Genomic DNA, 15,233 nt, shown 5'->3' with positions numbered 1-15,233 from the left:
AGCTAGCAGCCGACTGCGAAGGGTCCCGGTCTCGCTCGCACGCGGGTGCCTTACCCTGGACGAAGTGAGAGTGGTAGGGCTGGTGGGCCGTGAGCACCGCCGTCATCTCGTCGTGGTCCGCCGGGTGGATGTATTCGTAAATGCTGTTCCCGGTCAGCTCTACCTGTAAAGAGGTGGGTATCACCGTCTCCGAGGTGGTGGGACGTCCCACGGAGGGGCTGAAAGATTGAGCCAGGGGATCTGCAGGGGACAGGAGCCTCAGCTCCAGAGTCGATCCTGAGTTCTAATTCCAGTTCTGCCTGCTACCTATTGCTACCTATCTACGCCTCAGTTTCCTTATCTGTGAGAGGAAAGAATAACAATAGTAATTATAGTAATAGTAGCAGTACTAATAGTAACAGCTCCCTAGCAATCTGGTAAAGACATCATGACATAAATATTTAGCCACCTCCCATGGTCTTTGGTTTAGGCTATAGCGGCTGGAAAAGGCAGCCAAAAGGGCTTGGGGTGGATGCTAATGGACAATTAGAGGAAGGGGAAGATCCAGATCTCCTGCCAACTGAGATGTTTCCAGTTCTAGAAACACACAGAAATGCCTTGGGAAAGCCCCACCCCCGCCCCCACCCCCTGCCTCCAGCCCTGGCTGTAAATATTGAAGGCTGGAGGTGTGGACCACTCACCTACCTGAGAAAGACCCAGGTGGACTGAGGCTGTCTCAGAGATGTACATGATCTTCCCATCTGGGGCCACCACAAAGATGAAACCATCCAGGGTCTGGGGAGACAGAAACCATTGAATGGAGAGCACTCCGGGCCATTGGGAGAAGTTGGGGGTGGGGGGACCGATACAGAAGTACAGAGAGATGGAGTAGACAGGTTAGCAGGAAGGAGGGCAACAACAACAACAAAAATAGCCACAAGAGTTCTTTTGTTCATTCCAAATTTGTAAGCATGGAGGAAGTGGTGGGTGAGGCTACTGTCCTCCAAGACTGAGGATTCAAGAAATGAACAAAGCAAACATATCTACACATACACAAACATTCTGGGCGGGGGGGGGGGGGGGGGGGGGGGGCGGGGAACCACAGCCTGTGATAAGATGGGTACTAAGAAAACCAGAGGTTTCCTGTGTCCACCTTGGAGAGTTTCATGGTGGGACATTCTATAATGGAAAGCCTGCTAGCGGGGTTTGGGGAACAGGAGGCACTGAGAGATGTGGAAGCATTGGCAGTCTGAAAACTTTGTAGACAGAAGGCAGCTGGCTGGTGGCTCTGGAAAGAGTCCAAGAGAGGGGGATTTAGGAGATGAGAGTCTTTCGGGCAGCAAGTCCACACAGTAGTGCTACAGAGTATATGTGTGTGTTTACACAGATGTAGCAAACTGACAGGCTCTCCATGAAGGGAAATCTTATACTTTCACCGTTTCTTTATCTCTGTGAATAAGGCTTCAGTCCAGGCGGTGGAGCATCAGGATGAGTCTGATCCTGCTCTCAAGGAGCCGGAAGTGTATAAGGGACAACAGACCTAAAGCCGCTATCATGACCATACAACTGAATGGACAGTGCTGTGAGGGATTGGAGACTGAGCAGCCTGAGACCTGGGGAGAATCAGAGTGCTCAGAGAATCAGAATTTAGAAGAGCTGTCTGAGCAGAGCCTTGAAGAGGAAGCCTGAATGTGAAAAGGGATGGTGGTCATCCTAGACAGAAGAATGATATATAGAAAGCAGGCACTGGGGGAGAGGAGAGGATGCATCTGGTGTATTCAGGCATGATAAGTTTGGTGTACCAGAGATGAGGCTGAGGAAATACACTGGTGCTGGATTTTTGGAGAGTCTGGGATGTCAGTCTGAGGAATTCAGAGATGCTTTGCAGGCATCAGGTTCCAACAGGTAGGGAAATAAATAGCAGGCTTAAATGTGTGTGTGTTGGTATTTTTTGTTTCATTTTTCTGGCAGAATGTGGACAGTGACCTATGGGAGGAAAGAGTGGAGATGAGGAAATCAGGGATGGTCAAGCTTGAATCCGGTGGTTCATGGAAGACAGTGGGGAAAGAGTCTAAGATGATTCTGGCTGTTGTGGAATTTGTGGTGGCAGAAAGAAAAGCTGAGACTGACTTCAAGATCTTTGAAATTTACAGAGGCATGGTGAGTTTTTGTATGAGTGGAAGTCTGGAAGAAGGAGATAGTGAGTTCTGGTCTTGGGTATGCTAAACTTCAGGTGTAGACAGATTTCCATTTGGATGTGTCCAGATGGCAGCAGGAATTAAAGGTTTGTTGCTCAGGAGAGGGATGTCTAGACAAGAAGTCATGCAAATGTGGGGAAAGGAGTTGATGTGGTGGTGTTGGCTGAGATAACCCGGGAAGCCTTGAAGCTGTAAGAGGAGAAACAAAGCTGGAACCTTGGGGAAATGCCCGCATTTACAGTCAGACAGTGGTGGGAAAACCTAGAATAGCAAGCAGAGCAGGGGGAAGAATCCAGGAAACTGTGCTACTTTAGAGACTAAGGCAGAATGTCAAGTAAGCCATGTCACCTCCATCCAGTCTTTGCCCAAATGTCACCTTCCCAGTGAGGTTCTCTGCAACTGTCCCACCACTGAAACACAGCCCTCTTCTTCACCTTCTTTTTCTCCATGGCACCCACACCACTGTCACACTACGCCGTGCACCTGTGTGGATTTGCAAAGCTGCTCTCCTTAGAGTGTCAGCTCCATGAGGACAGGGCTTTCTGCCTGGCACACAATTGGACCTCCTGTGTTTGTGGAATGAACGAGGTCAGGTAAGATAAGAGACGAGCATCTTATGCCGAATAGCAAAATACAGCCTGTGCGAGCACGCCTCTTGAGAGAGGCCATCCTGCGTGGGGTGGGAGTGAGGAGAGTCGGGTAAGCCGTGCACACTGAGAGGACCACTGAGTCCTGTGAGGAGTTTGGGATGAAGATGAGGGAAAAGACTGGGAGGGACTAGAAGGGGTGGCTGTTTGGGTTGTGCTCTCGTTTATATTGATGAGGAAAGTCAGCTGGGAATATGGAGGGATTTTGGAGGGGGTCAGTTGTTGAGAGGCAACCGATGGAAGGTGTCCCGGAGAAAGGGGAGAGAGAGTGCCTTTCCATTAAATTCAGGGGTGTGGAGGCCAGGCCTGGAAGGGAATGCTCACACAGGGCCTCTCTTTGCCCTATGAAACTAAAATCTCTTTTGGCCTCTGGGATTGAAGGATTTTGGCCTCTGGGATTGAGGAATTAAATAGTGATGAGACTGGAAAGGCCAGGCCACTCCTGCCATGAGATGCTGAGCATGCCTGGCCAGGGAGGGAGGACCATCTCAGAGTCCCCAGTCTGATGCTGAGGCTCCCACGTGAGGAGCTTTGGTGGAGTTGAATAACAAGAATAAGGGGGTGCAGGGTGGGATACAAGTGTCAAGCCTAAAAATTCCACGGGGAGTTTTACTATTTTAAATATTTGCTAGGCGACTTACTCGGGCAATGGACAATTTCAAACGGTGTACACTGCAAACAACGTGGTGATGGGCGCCTCCACAATGGATAAACTCATTACCTGGGGAGGTATGTGTGTTACAGCGAGGGTCCCTGCACGGCCTGGCAGGGCTGGGATGAGGGCGCCTGGAGCAACGAAGGAGCCCCGGGAGCTACAGGGCGCAGATGAAACGAGTTGTGGTCGCAGCTGCATCCGGAATGTGTGGGCTTAAAGCACTGACGGGCATTTCTACCAGATCCCGGCTATTTCCGGGATAAATTCTTCATTTCGGACGGTTGTGCAGCCGGGCTTCGGCAGCTTGGCCCGAGGACTGCGCTTCCCTCTGCCGAGTGGTATTAGATGGCGCCCCCTCCCTCGGTTCAGCCGTCCTGATTGTGGCCTTAGCGGGCTCCCCTCCAAACCCAACGCGCCCATTGTCACCTGCTCGCCCTCTCCACGTGGCCAGGAGACTTCCACACCCAGCGAGATCAGGAGCCTAACATTTTAACTTTATAAGGAGTCCCCATTTTCTGGGGAACAGGAAGCCTGGCTCGGGCCCTCGCACACGCGCCGCCTCCGTACCTGGAGCAGGTGCGAGCCCAGTTCGCGGCCCACGTTGTCCAGGGGGCTGGTCCTGCTCGAGTGGCCCCACGCCTCGCCGAGCCCTGCGAAACACAGAGACACCCTTAAAAGATGCACTCCGAGCCGGCTGGCGGTTTGAGAAGTAGTTTAGTGGTTCTGTCACCCAGGCAAGCTTTCACACACAACCGGACACCGTCCGGCTCCCTCTCCACCTGGACCGCGGGGATGCCGGCGGGTCAACTGCGGCTCCGCCCTCTCGGCTCCAAAGGAGTTTAACAGACGTCAGACTCCCTCTGCCTCTGCACGACCGGCCCCGGCTTCTCTGGAAGGACAGGGTCCTAGCTGAGCGCCCCACTCACCCACCCCGGCAGCACCCCAAGTGGCCTCGCTTGAGGGCAGTCTGTGCCCAGAAGGGGCCCGACGCAACACCAGAGCGATAGCTTTTGTGTAGGTTCACTAGAGTGCTTAGAAGGGCGAGGGACACTCCTTCTCACCCCAAGTCTCACCATCCTCCTTATCACGAGGCCGAGGGTGTCCACACCCTCGAATACCGTGGCCCGCCCAGAACGACCTGAGACTGCGGGCCAAGGCCAGCTCGTCCTGGTGGGCCTTCTGATTGGCTGCGGGGCTCTCCAGCCCTTTTCCTCCCCTTGGCCTCTTTAAAACGCTTCGTAAAAATTCGTCTGCTTGGGGATGGCTTCCAGCACCAGCTACCCTCCGCAATCCTTCCTCTGCCTTTCCTCTCTCCTAGCAGACTCCCCCTTTAAGGGGCCTAACCTCAGGGCCCCACCCCCACCCCAAGAAAAACCCAGGGGCTTTTCTGAAAGCCACTTATTCTCAGGTGCTAACACCATCTTACAATATTTACGTCCCCGTTTGGACATAGGGAATCATTCCTTCTCTAATTCCCGGGCATCAACTAGTAACAAAGACTGCCCCTTCCTGTCCTTGATGCTATCACCTTAAGCTCTCCCCAGGCTTTGCCACAAATCAGTTCTCTGGTGATGTCTGAAAAATAAACCTCCCTGTATGCCCGTGGCTCATTTTTCAAAATTTAGTATGGAGTCTGCTGTAGTACCTGTTTTCAGGAAGAAAATGAAAAATAAGAAGAAACTTGCGGTAGTTAAACTACTTATGGGTAATATCTTTTAACAATGTTGCTGCTGAAATTAACATAACTAGGTAGTCCAATTCTTTTATGCTTCCACCATTGAACAAGGTTAAACGTGATAAAAATTGGTGGGGGGGATGATTTACTGAATTACTGCGTTACGGGACAGATCACTATGAAGTACCCAATGACAAACACTCGCATTGTAAATGGGGGTGGGGGCGGATCTTTCAGAGTAAAACACGGAGTTGGGACTCTTAAAACTGCCTCCGAAGCCAGCGATCAAAACCCTGGTAACGAATAACCGTGAGCGCCCCTTAAGCTCGAATCGGGTTTTTCTGGGTGTTTGCACATCTAAATAAATCTAACGATTTCCCCACCGCTCTGCAAACACTGATCCGCCCCCACCAGCCCCCGCCCTCGCCCGGACTCCTCTCCCTTCCTCGCGTTGGGCAACTCCTCCTGATTCTCCCTCCCGCCCCAGCCTCGCTCCCCAGAGTGACTTCACTGCCCTGATCCCTGCGGTCCTCCTGGGCCGCTCCGAAGGGCCCTGCCGCAGCAGCCGGCACACACACAACCCTTCGCCTTGTTACTTTGCCTTAGCTCCTGCCGTCTGAGTCAAGCTCTCTTCCTTGGTTTCTGGCACGACCTGCTCATGTTTTCACCCCCGGTCACACATACCCACCCAGAAGAAGTGGCGGGAGGGTGTAGTCGAGGAGGTCGCACGGGGGAGTGGGGAAAGGATCCTGCCGGGAGAGCCCGGGACTCGGGTGGCGCAGGCCCTTGGACGCTGGGGCCCGACCGAGGCCTGAAAGCCCCGAACTTCCTGGGGCGAGGGGCCAGGCGCTCGGCGGGCAGGGAGCTGGCCGCGGCCGCCTTGCGTCTGGGATCGTACCTTCCGCAGCTCCCCAAAGGGTGTGAAACTTGCTCGTGGAGCCAACAAACGCCTTATTCTAAAATTACGAAGGTTCCCCAAAGCGGCTGGGGACACCGGGGAGCCGCCTCCCGACCCGAATCATCTGAAACCACCCCCCACCCCCAGAGCTGAGCTCAGAGTTGAGTACTGGTTCCGAACTCCCGGCGCCAGCCTCGGCTGGTTGTGGTCTCTGGGGGCGGCCTCATTAGTATGCGCCTACGAGAGCAAAGTAAGACTTCCCTGCAGGTTAATAAACAGCCGGGCCGGGCAGAGGGTGACAGGAGCCTCCCGCGCCCTCTCCTGCACCCCCACCCCCTCACCTTTTAAGGAACCTTTTGCTTTCACGGAGCATGGCCTTCTCTCCCGTTCCCGGCTGAAACCTCCCGCACAAGGTTCTGTCTGGGTTAATGTTTTATAAGGAACTGGCTGCCTTCCTCTACCTGTCGGGCTTTTCTGACCTAACTAAGATCAGGGCTCTGAGCTCTCCTTTCAGCCGGCCCAGGACACCTTCCAAGCCCAGGGCATGGGTTTCATTTCTCAAAAAGCCGGGGGTGGGGTGGGGGCAGAGACCCCTCTCCCTGGACCCCGTCACCTTCCGCCCGCACTGACGCGCTCCCGCCCCCAGTTTCTGTTGGAGAGGGGGGTAAGCTGAGATTTCGTTTCTGCACTTGACCTACCGCAGAAAATTCGCAAATCCTTTGATTGTCTGTTTAAAATGAGGAGGAAACCCGCTCCCTTTGCGGCAGGATTACAGTGGGAACAAGATCTAAAGATTCTCTTGTAATTCGGTGAGGCCGAGGGAACGGGGTTTTGCAAAGGAGAGAAGGAGCTCTGCGAGGGAGGCGATAACTAAATCGGGTTTTAGACAAAAGGATTTTCCCCAGCTAAAGTGGCCGAAGACAAAGGAAAACATAATCTATTTTGGAAGATTTCCAAGATATGCCACATTAACCTTAGCATATAAATTTTTCTTCTCCCCGCCCCCTCTCCCCTTAAAGTCTGGTTTATCATATTTACATAAGTAGTATTAGAAGGGATGTATCTATTATGGATCTAAAGGACTAGCTCACATTTCATGTGAAGTCCCGGGCGAAGTTTCACTGTTGCTTTACCCTCAGTGCGCCGTTGAGCCATTTCCATTTAAATACCCCCTGACCCAAGGATTACCTCAATGGACTGACTGCACGGGTTTTGTAATTTCCTGAAAATGAGATTTCGATTTATAAAACAAGAAACCAATTAGTAACCAAATGAGGCGAAGTAGATCCACTAAAATTGACCTAATCCCACAGGCACAATTTAGGCCCGTTCTTGGCGAATGAATGATGAGCCCCAGGCTAGCGTGAGCCCAAGGCATCATCCAGCTGTGTTATTGCAAGCAGCAAAAATAAATTGATCGAGCTTTTCCTTCGGAATGAGTTTCATACCCTTGACAAAATATAGATTACAGACCAGGTATCTCCTCCTTCACCCAGTCAGGAAGAGGAGGAGGAGAAGAGCTTGTTCTACTGTTCCCCCCACCCCCACCCTCCTTTAATAAATAAACACTGTATCTCAATAGAAAGGTGTTCTCCTTACGGACCTTCCCGGGAACCTTCAATTCTTGGATGACGGGGAGCTGTCCCGTGACCTGACCACAACTTGGTGACTGAGACGGGGAAAGCCCTCCGAGACCCCGCTTCTAACTTCTGGTCCCGGGGGACTTGTCTCAGCCATCTGGTTTGTCCACAGGGCCTCGGCGTTCTCACGGAGCGTACTGTGCAACACTTTCAGCCCTAGAGCAAGCGGTATTCGTGTTCCGGCTCCAGGAGCCTCAGCGGCTGGGCTCTCAAGGGCAGAGAGGGACGGAGATCAGGAGCGTTTCGCCCAGACCAAGCGGTCTGGAGCGGTCGCTGGGCAGGAGGCTGCTTCGCGCACCGAAACGCACTCAGTACCCCGACCTGGGACGCCGGGTGTGGCCCACCTTCCGACGACGTCGGTGGCCGCGCGGCGCTGGGGTTTGCCCCGCGCAGGGTCCCGGGCCCCGGAGTGCGCGTGTGCCCGGTGCTCCCCCGCCTGCCTGCGAGACCCCCAGCCGCGCCCAGCGTATCCACTTCTGTCGGTGTGAACCTGGGGTGGAGACCGACGGGCGCAGCGCTGACACGCTCTGCGCGGTCCTTGGTGCTTCGGCCCCTTAGCTAGGGCTTCCCAGGCGGGGCCGAGCCCGAGAGAACACGTACTGCAGGAACGAGGACCGGCCCGGTCCGGCCAGGTCCCGACGAACCCGGGGGGCGGACACGCACGAAGGGTGAACAAGAGTGTGCGACGGCCGAGAGCCTCACGCGGTGTCTCCCCAAGACTCCGGACCTTCGAGGCTGGCCGGGCTGGGCGTCCGAAGACCGGCGCGGGCGAGGCCGGTGGGTCTGCCCCGCGGCGCGGGCCTGTCGCGCTTCGGTTCCACTTGGCGGTCGGGACGCACAGCTTTGCCCCTCGGGCGGCATCTTGGCTTTAGAGGAGTTTTAGAGGAGGGCCGGGCCTGGGGGCAGGGGCCCACGCAGCCCCAGGCTCGGCGGGCGGAGACGCCCTCACGCCCCAGGAAGACGGAAACATGGACCCGCGCGGAGCGGGAGGAGACACCGCGCAGAGGCCGAGCTGGCGCACTCTCGGCCACAGGGGCCAAGGCGGGCGGGTCACCGGCCGCCGCCGCGGGGAGACAATGGGCCGCAAGGTGGGGATCCGGCTCGCGGGCCGTGGCCTACAAGCCTCCCCGGCCGCGAGGTGCGGCGGGGGCTCCGACAAGGTCGCTGTCCCTGGACTGGTCTGAGCCACGGAGGTCGAAGTATTAATACAGCTCCGGAGCCGCCTGCCCAATGGCGCTACCGGAGGAAGGAGCTTTGCTCCTCAATGCTCAGACCCTGTTTTAGTGTTTCTGATAAGGAGGCCCGTTGCAAAATAATTGAGGATTCCCCGTCCCCGTGCAAAATTTAAAATTCCGCGGACCACAGACTGACAATGGGTGAACAGCTATTATCATAAGGTTTTAGCTGGGACTAAACCTTATTCTCTTGAGAAATACCTGATCCGACAGAGAAATGAGGCAAGAATTCATAGATTTGAATTCTGTGTCCATATTTGTATGTGCAAAACCTGGAATCTGCCAAGATTCCCCCAGATTGAAAAATAACTCCCCCTAGAAATCAGGTTTGTCCTCTGGAAATTTAACCTGATTTTAGTTTCAGAGAAGTGTATCCTGCTTAAAAGTATTCTGCCATAGCTTATCACACCACAGTTTTGCTGTTGTTGCTATTGTTACTTTTTTTTTTAATGATGAGTCCCTTTTCCCAAAAAGAAAGTTCTTTTTCCATTGATCTGGTCTACAATTTCTAGCACATAAATCTGCCTTGCAAATGCTCTGCCCGGAGTTTAGTTCTGCACTCTACATTTTAAGTCAACATCAAAACTGGAATTAAACAGAGAAACCCAGCGTGGAGCATAAACTGTGCTTAAAGGCGTTTAAATGAGAAAAACTTCTGTAAGAAAATAAACATGGAAACCTAATGCTCAATCATTTCCCCAAGCAGCAAGAAAAACAGCCTTAAATCACCCATCCACGTGGGAAATGGGGCCTCTTTTCCTCTTTCAGTTCTCAGCCTCAAAAAAATATAAGGTGATTAAGGATTTCAGTCTTGAGGTGAGTATTACAGCAAGTGTCTATGGAGGTTTGTTTAATCATTTGTATTTGTAGAGACTTTCCTACACAGTTACTGATTTCAATTCTGTTATTACTTTTATTTTGCCAAGACATGTTGACAAAGAAATGGCAGTAATGTTACCAAGATACTGAATGGCCATAGATTTGAAAACATTTGATCTTTTCAAAGGCCACACTATGCAATCCACTATGCTCCCAGTATTATAACTGGATAACAAATACATATTTTAGTTGAACTTGTTCTTTTTTGTATACAAATCAAGTCATAACATCTCTTTTTTAATCTTGCCTCTTTGGCTTTGAGAACACCAAAGACATATATATCCAGATGCCAACTTTTCCTTTGCAAGGCTATTTTAGAATAGAATATGTTACCACTTGGGATAGACAGTTCTAATGATTTCCCACTAATTGTCCCAGAGTTTTTGTTTTTATTTTTACTATGAAATTTCCAACTTAATACTTTATTCTTAATTATTCCAGGGGCCCATATCCCATTCTTCTGTTCCTTCTCCCTCAATTTTTTTCCGTCAACAGCTCAATTTTATCTATTGAGGTAAATAAAAGCTGAAATTTGCTCCCAGACAAGGAATTTACTAGACTCCTGAGGGCAGGGTGGGTAGGAATTGTATTCAACAAATGGGGGGAGGGTAGCTATATTTTAAGGATCTTTAATTTTTTTCACGTGTAAGGATGGAAGGATTTCTGTTTAAGTCTTTTGGCATTACAGGGTATTATAAATAAAATGTAATATGAGCAAAAACAGTAAAGTTTTATAGTCATTTTTATGCCCAATCACTGATGCCACCAGATTTAGAATTATTTTAGATTATATACTTTGCAAAATCCATATGTTACATGTGATAGCAGGCTTATTGTGATGAAACAGTTACCTTCATCTCACCCTTAAAATTTTGTTGAAGACCTACTATGTGCTAGGATGGTGTCAAGACAGATGTGAAAATGTACTTCATTTTCAAACAAATTCTTTCCATCTCTCCACACTAAAATATATTACCTCCATAAAAAGTGCTCAGTTCCCCCCACTGCCATGGACCTAATCTTGCCCACCTTTCTGCCTTCAGGCAGCAGCTGAACCCAAATTTGGCACCCTCTGCAGGTTGCGCTTGGTTCTGCGGCCTTGTGATTATTTCGCTCCTTCTGAAAACTGTTGGTTTTCTTGTTTGTTGCTGTTGTCCTTTAATTTAAAGGGCTGAATCTGGGCTTTGGACTGTTGAAGCTAATCTAGCCTCAAAATTAAAACCTCATCCCTAGGAACCAGCTGTGCGGATGACCCTAACTCACCCGGTGGAGGCCTCGGGTGAGTTATGAGCTCAACAGTAGCTGGGGAAATAAATGATGTGCCCAGAGTTCACACATCGTCCATCCCCTCCTCCCCATAAACTCGCAAGTATCCAAAGAAGGGAGAGGAAGGAGCGGCCCCTGGCCAGATCTCTGAAGGAAGGTGAGTGGGGCTGCAGAAAGTACAGTAGCCACAGGGGACAGGCCTGGTCAACAAGGGGACTCCAGCGGGAGTCTTCACCCGCGCTCTTTTTTAAATTAATGAGAAGTTGGCCAAGAGGGTTTACTTTTTGTTCCTCCTATTTATCACGCAATTTATAATTTGTGGAGTTAGCATTAAGCAAGAAAGCTTGCTCTCTTAAAAACAAAAACAAAACAACAAAACCCAGCCCGATTCCCTCTGGCCGCGCCTGCCCGGGGTCTGCACGACCCAGAGGAGCCCCTGGCCCAGCGCTCCCCGGGCTCACTGTCCCTCTCTGCGCCCGCCCGGGGAAGCCGACCCGCTATTCTTTTCCTCCGCGATTACTCGCAGCCTCACAAGCAGCACCATATGCTGCTTCTGATCAAACAGAGAGCGACATCGGCACCGATAATTGACGAGACCCGCTAGAAATCACGCAGAAAGGGAGCCCACTGAGACCGCAGGGGCTGACAAATCACTGCTAATAATCCTGTTAGGAACAGAGCGGCCAGCGGAGTTCGCAATAGCTTTATTTTTATAAAGTAGGCGCTGACAGTATAAAGACAACGATATCTCTTTTTTAAGCAGAAGGCAATGTAGCATAATAGAAATTTTCCCACCGGCAATTCTCAGCACAGGTTGAATGGGAAATATGGTTTTTTTTATTACATAAGTTGCCCCTCCTTTTTTTTTTTTTCCTCTTTTCTTTTTTTTAAAAACTTTTCAGGTATGTTAGGTTTTGATTCCTCTCCTCCTGTAGTTTCCAAGGTCAGATGAGATTGTTCAAGGAACTGCTTTAAGACAAAATGACCATAATACTACTTATAGCTTTGGGCTAAAACTGAACTATAAAAGTTGTCCTTTAGTGCTCCTGACTAATTTGGGGGCATGTTTTGCAAGATTTTGATTCAGATAATAACTTAGTCAAACGTAGTCAAAATGAAGCAAAGTGAAACTCAAAGCCCAATAGTGATTCTTTCCTTCCCTCTTTTCCCTAAAAGAAACAACAAATTCCAAACATCCAAAATCAACAGTAACATAAATCTCTCTGGGTCAAATAAGACGTTCTGGTTTGTAAATAAACAGGGTTCCTTCTCTTGAATTTGTTTGTTTAGTATTCTGTCTTTTACACTTCCAAATCTTCCTTCCCCAGCAAAGACATATCTAAAATATTTTTAAAAATCTGTTTATACGTTATTTGAATGTAAATAAAGGAAATGATGGGGAAACAGAAGAGAGACGAGTCCTTCACCTACTGAATATAAATGGTTTTATACACGACAGTGTTCTATGAAGCCTACTTTGTCCTCACACAGTGAATCTTGATAATCTAAATACATATTTTAAATCATGTCAACAGTTCAGCTATTCTAATTTCTAGGCCTTATAAGACAATTTTCCCAGGGATTCATTTGCCAACCTGCCACCTAAAAGATATTTTCTAAGCAGGCAAGTGATCTTAATTCCATCTTATATATCAGAAAAAATATCAAGCCCAGAGTTGCAAATCAGAGTTAGTCTCAGAATCTGTGACCATCTCAACAGCTCAGAATAAATTTGCAATAAGTAGTCCAGAGACTGGGTAAATTCAGAACGTATTTGTTCATGAACTTGCCTGCTCCTCATCTGCTGAATTACTGACATATTGAGAAATCATTATCTCCATGTACATGGGTCTGTCTAGACATAGCAAAATTAGAAGAATTTAGAGGTGTTCCTGCTCTCTACTAGATATAAATCTAATAAGAGGAATTAAAAAAGAAAGTCATGTTTGGGTTAGTTGTACTTCCGACTGAGCCCAGTTATCTAAGTGTTGACAAAAGCACCGTTGGGCTGCTTCCCAACCAAACACATCTGATGGACAGAAGAGAAAGTATTAATGGGGAAGCAGAAAGAGCCACAGAAAGGCAATAGAAATTCTAAATCCAGTGAGGTCCTTAGTTATTCCAGCATGCTAAACTTCCCTTTGCAGTTAGTGTGTAGGTAAGTATGAGTGCACTTCTCTGCCGGCAGTGTAGTCATTCACTGGCAAATCCCTTACCCCTTCTACCTTTGAAATTCCATCTGGTCAAAGTTACTTACCTTCTGGGAACACTACTCTCATTTTGAGATAGCTGGTGGTGAGTCTGATTATGGATGCTTTGTCCAGCTGGGAGGTGATAGCTGAGGGCAAAGGCAGTAATTTAGCCAGTTCATAAAATTCACTGTTTTCCTTCTCCCTCCTAGTCCGGGCAGCATTTTTGGACTTCTCTTTCATCGTGTCTCGTTCTCCCTTTCTTCTTACAACATAAGTTCCACAGATTCATCCAAAATCAAAAATAAACTTTCAATTAGAGATCATATTTGGCAAAAAATATAAAGCATACTTTAACGAGACTTTTGCTTCAGTGTTTTGATGGTAATGAAAGAACAACAACGGTGAACAGATTTTTTTTCTTTAAAAATTAGGAATGCGAATAAAACTGCTGATCCACGGCAAACGATCTCGACAATCCTAGGCGTAGCTGGGTATCAAATGCCGGCAGGAACCCCGAAGAGCCAACCTTTTCTTCGGTTCCGCGCTGCAAACCCCGGTCCTCGGGAGATCGACATAATAATCCCGACGGGTGCTCTCAGTCCCGAGGCCTTGGAGGCGGCTCTGAGCCCCTCGGGGAAGAACACGATTGCCCGACCACTCTTTCAGGCCACTGTGAAGACAACAGCATCAGAGCGTCAGACATCTGCGGCTCCACAATCATCACTCACGCGCTCGCCCCAATTCTGGGGGAGATGGCCGGGAAGGGCCTCAGAGCGCCTCCGTTTTTCCTTGCCAGGCTCAGTGTTTTGGTTGGTTGGTTGGTTGGTTAAGATTTGGAAAAATCAGCAGCGAGACTGAGTCCCCTGCAAATAATATTCGCCTTCTCTCACCCCCGTCAGACACATTCTCCAGCCCCCTGGGAAGTTGCCCAAACCACAGGTCTCGTAAGACCCTTAGGAGCCCCAGGCCAGGCGTACGTTCCCAGGAAGGCAGGTTTCTGCAAATCAGAATTTCTCCGCAGCGCTCGGGCGCCTCTCGGTCCCCCCACTTTGGTAGGTCCGGAACTTGACTCTAACTTGGGTCTCAAGTCTCAGGGATTCCTCAAAAAGTGGCACTTATACATCGAGTCCCTCGGGACTGCAGAGGAGGCGACCCAGCGATTCCCCTGCCCAGCGGGGGCGGCAGCACGCCGGGCACGGCAGCGCCAGGTTAACAGGTGGCACATTCGCGACAGCCCCTCGCAGGCACCGGAGGGCGGGAGGCGCCCGGCCTCTCCTCCTCCGCCGTGGAGCCGCGGGCGCCACTGGGCGGGCGCAGGGCATATTCCGCTTCACCTACCTTCAGTCCCTGCCGGCGGCAAAGCATGCGGAGGCGCCCACCTCTTAATTGTGCTCATGCCTACCGTCCAACTAAGCCACTCCGCGGGCCTCGCCGCTTCCCACCAGCAGAGAGGAGCAGAGCGCGTCCTGGCTCTCTCTTCTTCTCCCGGTCATGAATTGGGGGATGGGTGCGAGGGAGAAGGGGGGGGGGGATTCGGGCTTTGGGACGGGTGAGGTGGTTTTATAATCCTCCTCCTCGGTAGTTGTTACGAAGGAAGTATTATTGCTAATTGGAAGCCGAAAACGCCCCCCTGTAACTTCTTTATGGCTTTACAGGGTTTAGCTTCAACTTCACTCCCGGGCTCCCTCTCTCCCGCCCTCTCTTAATGCCACTCAAAACCTCCTCGTTTCTGATTGGCTCGCTGCGTCTCGGGGTGCGGCGCTCATTGGCCAACAGGCCTGAGTGACGCGTGCACGACCCGAGCTCCCCCGCCCCCCGCCCCCTCCCAGCCGCGCGCCCCAGCTCTCCGCAAGCCGCCTAGCTAGCCGCGTGGCCGTAACGCTCCTAACTAGCCCCGAGCACTGGAGTCTGCGCTGGCCCTCAGCAGCTGCTGCTTTCGGCCTCCGGGATCTTGAGGGCGATGTGCCGA

The 15,233-nt window shown here is 50.7% G+C and overlaps 1 protein-coding gene across 2 annotated transcripts in view; it reads right to left on the bottom strand.

Annotated features, from left to right (window-relative positions):
* Window positions 1-14,951, bottom strand: part of SIM1 (SIM bHLH transcription factor 1) — a 74,304-nt gene extending 59,353 nt beyond the window's left edge. The window contains exons 1-5 of one of the 2 annotated variants that reach the window (XM_043890446.1): window positions 14,603-14,951; window positions 13,330-13,934; window positions 4,047-4,129; window positions 685-774; window positions 55-163 (exon numbers count right to left, since the gene is read on the bottom strand). In XM_043890446.1, the coding sequence (XP_043746381.1) occupies window positions 55-163; window positions 685-774; window positions 4,047-4,129; window positions 13,330-13,504 (457 nt within the window). In that variant the 5' untranslated portion in view covers window positions 13,505-13,934; window positions 14,603-14,951. Of the gene's footprint in view, window positions 1-54; window positions 164-684; window positions 775-4,046; window positions 4,130-13,329; window positions 14,542-14,602 lie in introns of those variants that run through there. The other variant, XM_043890447.1, reaches the window with a different exon arrangement.
* Between the last annotated feature and the right edge of the window lie 282 nt (window positions 14,952-15,233).

This window comes from Cervus elaphus, chromosome 28, assembly GCF_910594005.1.
Source record: "Cervus elaphus chromosome 28, mCerEla1.1, whole genome shotgun sequence".
Lineage (NCBI taxonomy): Eukaryota > Metazoa > Chordata > Mammalia > Artiodactyla > Cervidae > Cervus > Cervus elaphus.
The sequence above is the reverse complement of the archived record's forward strand: the minus strand, read 5'-3'. Positions and strand labels throughout refer to the sequence as shown.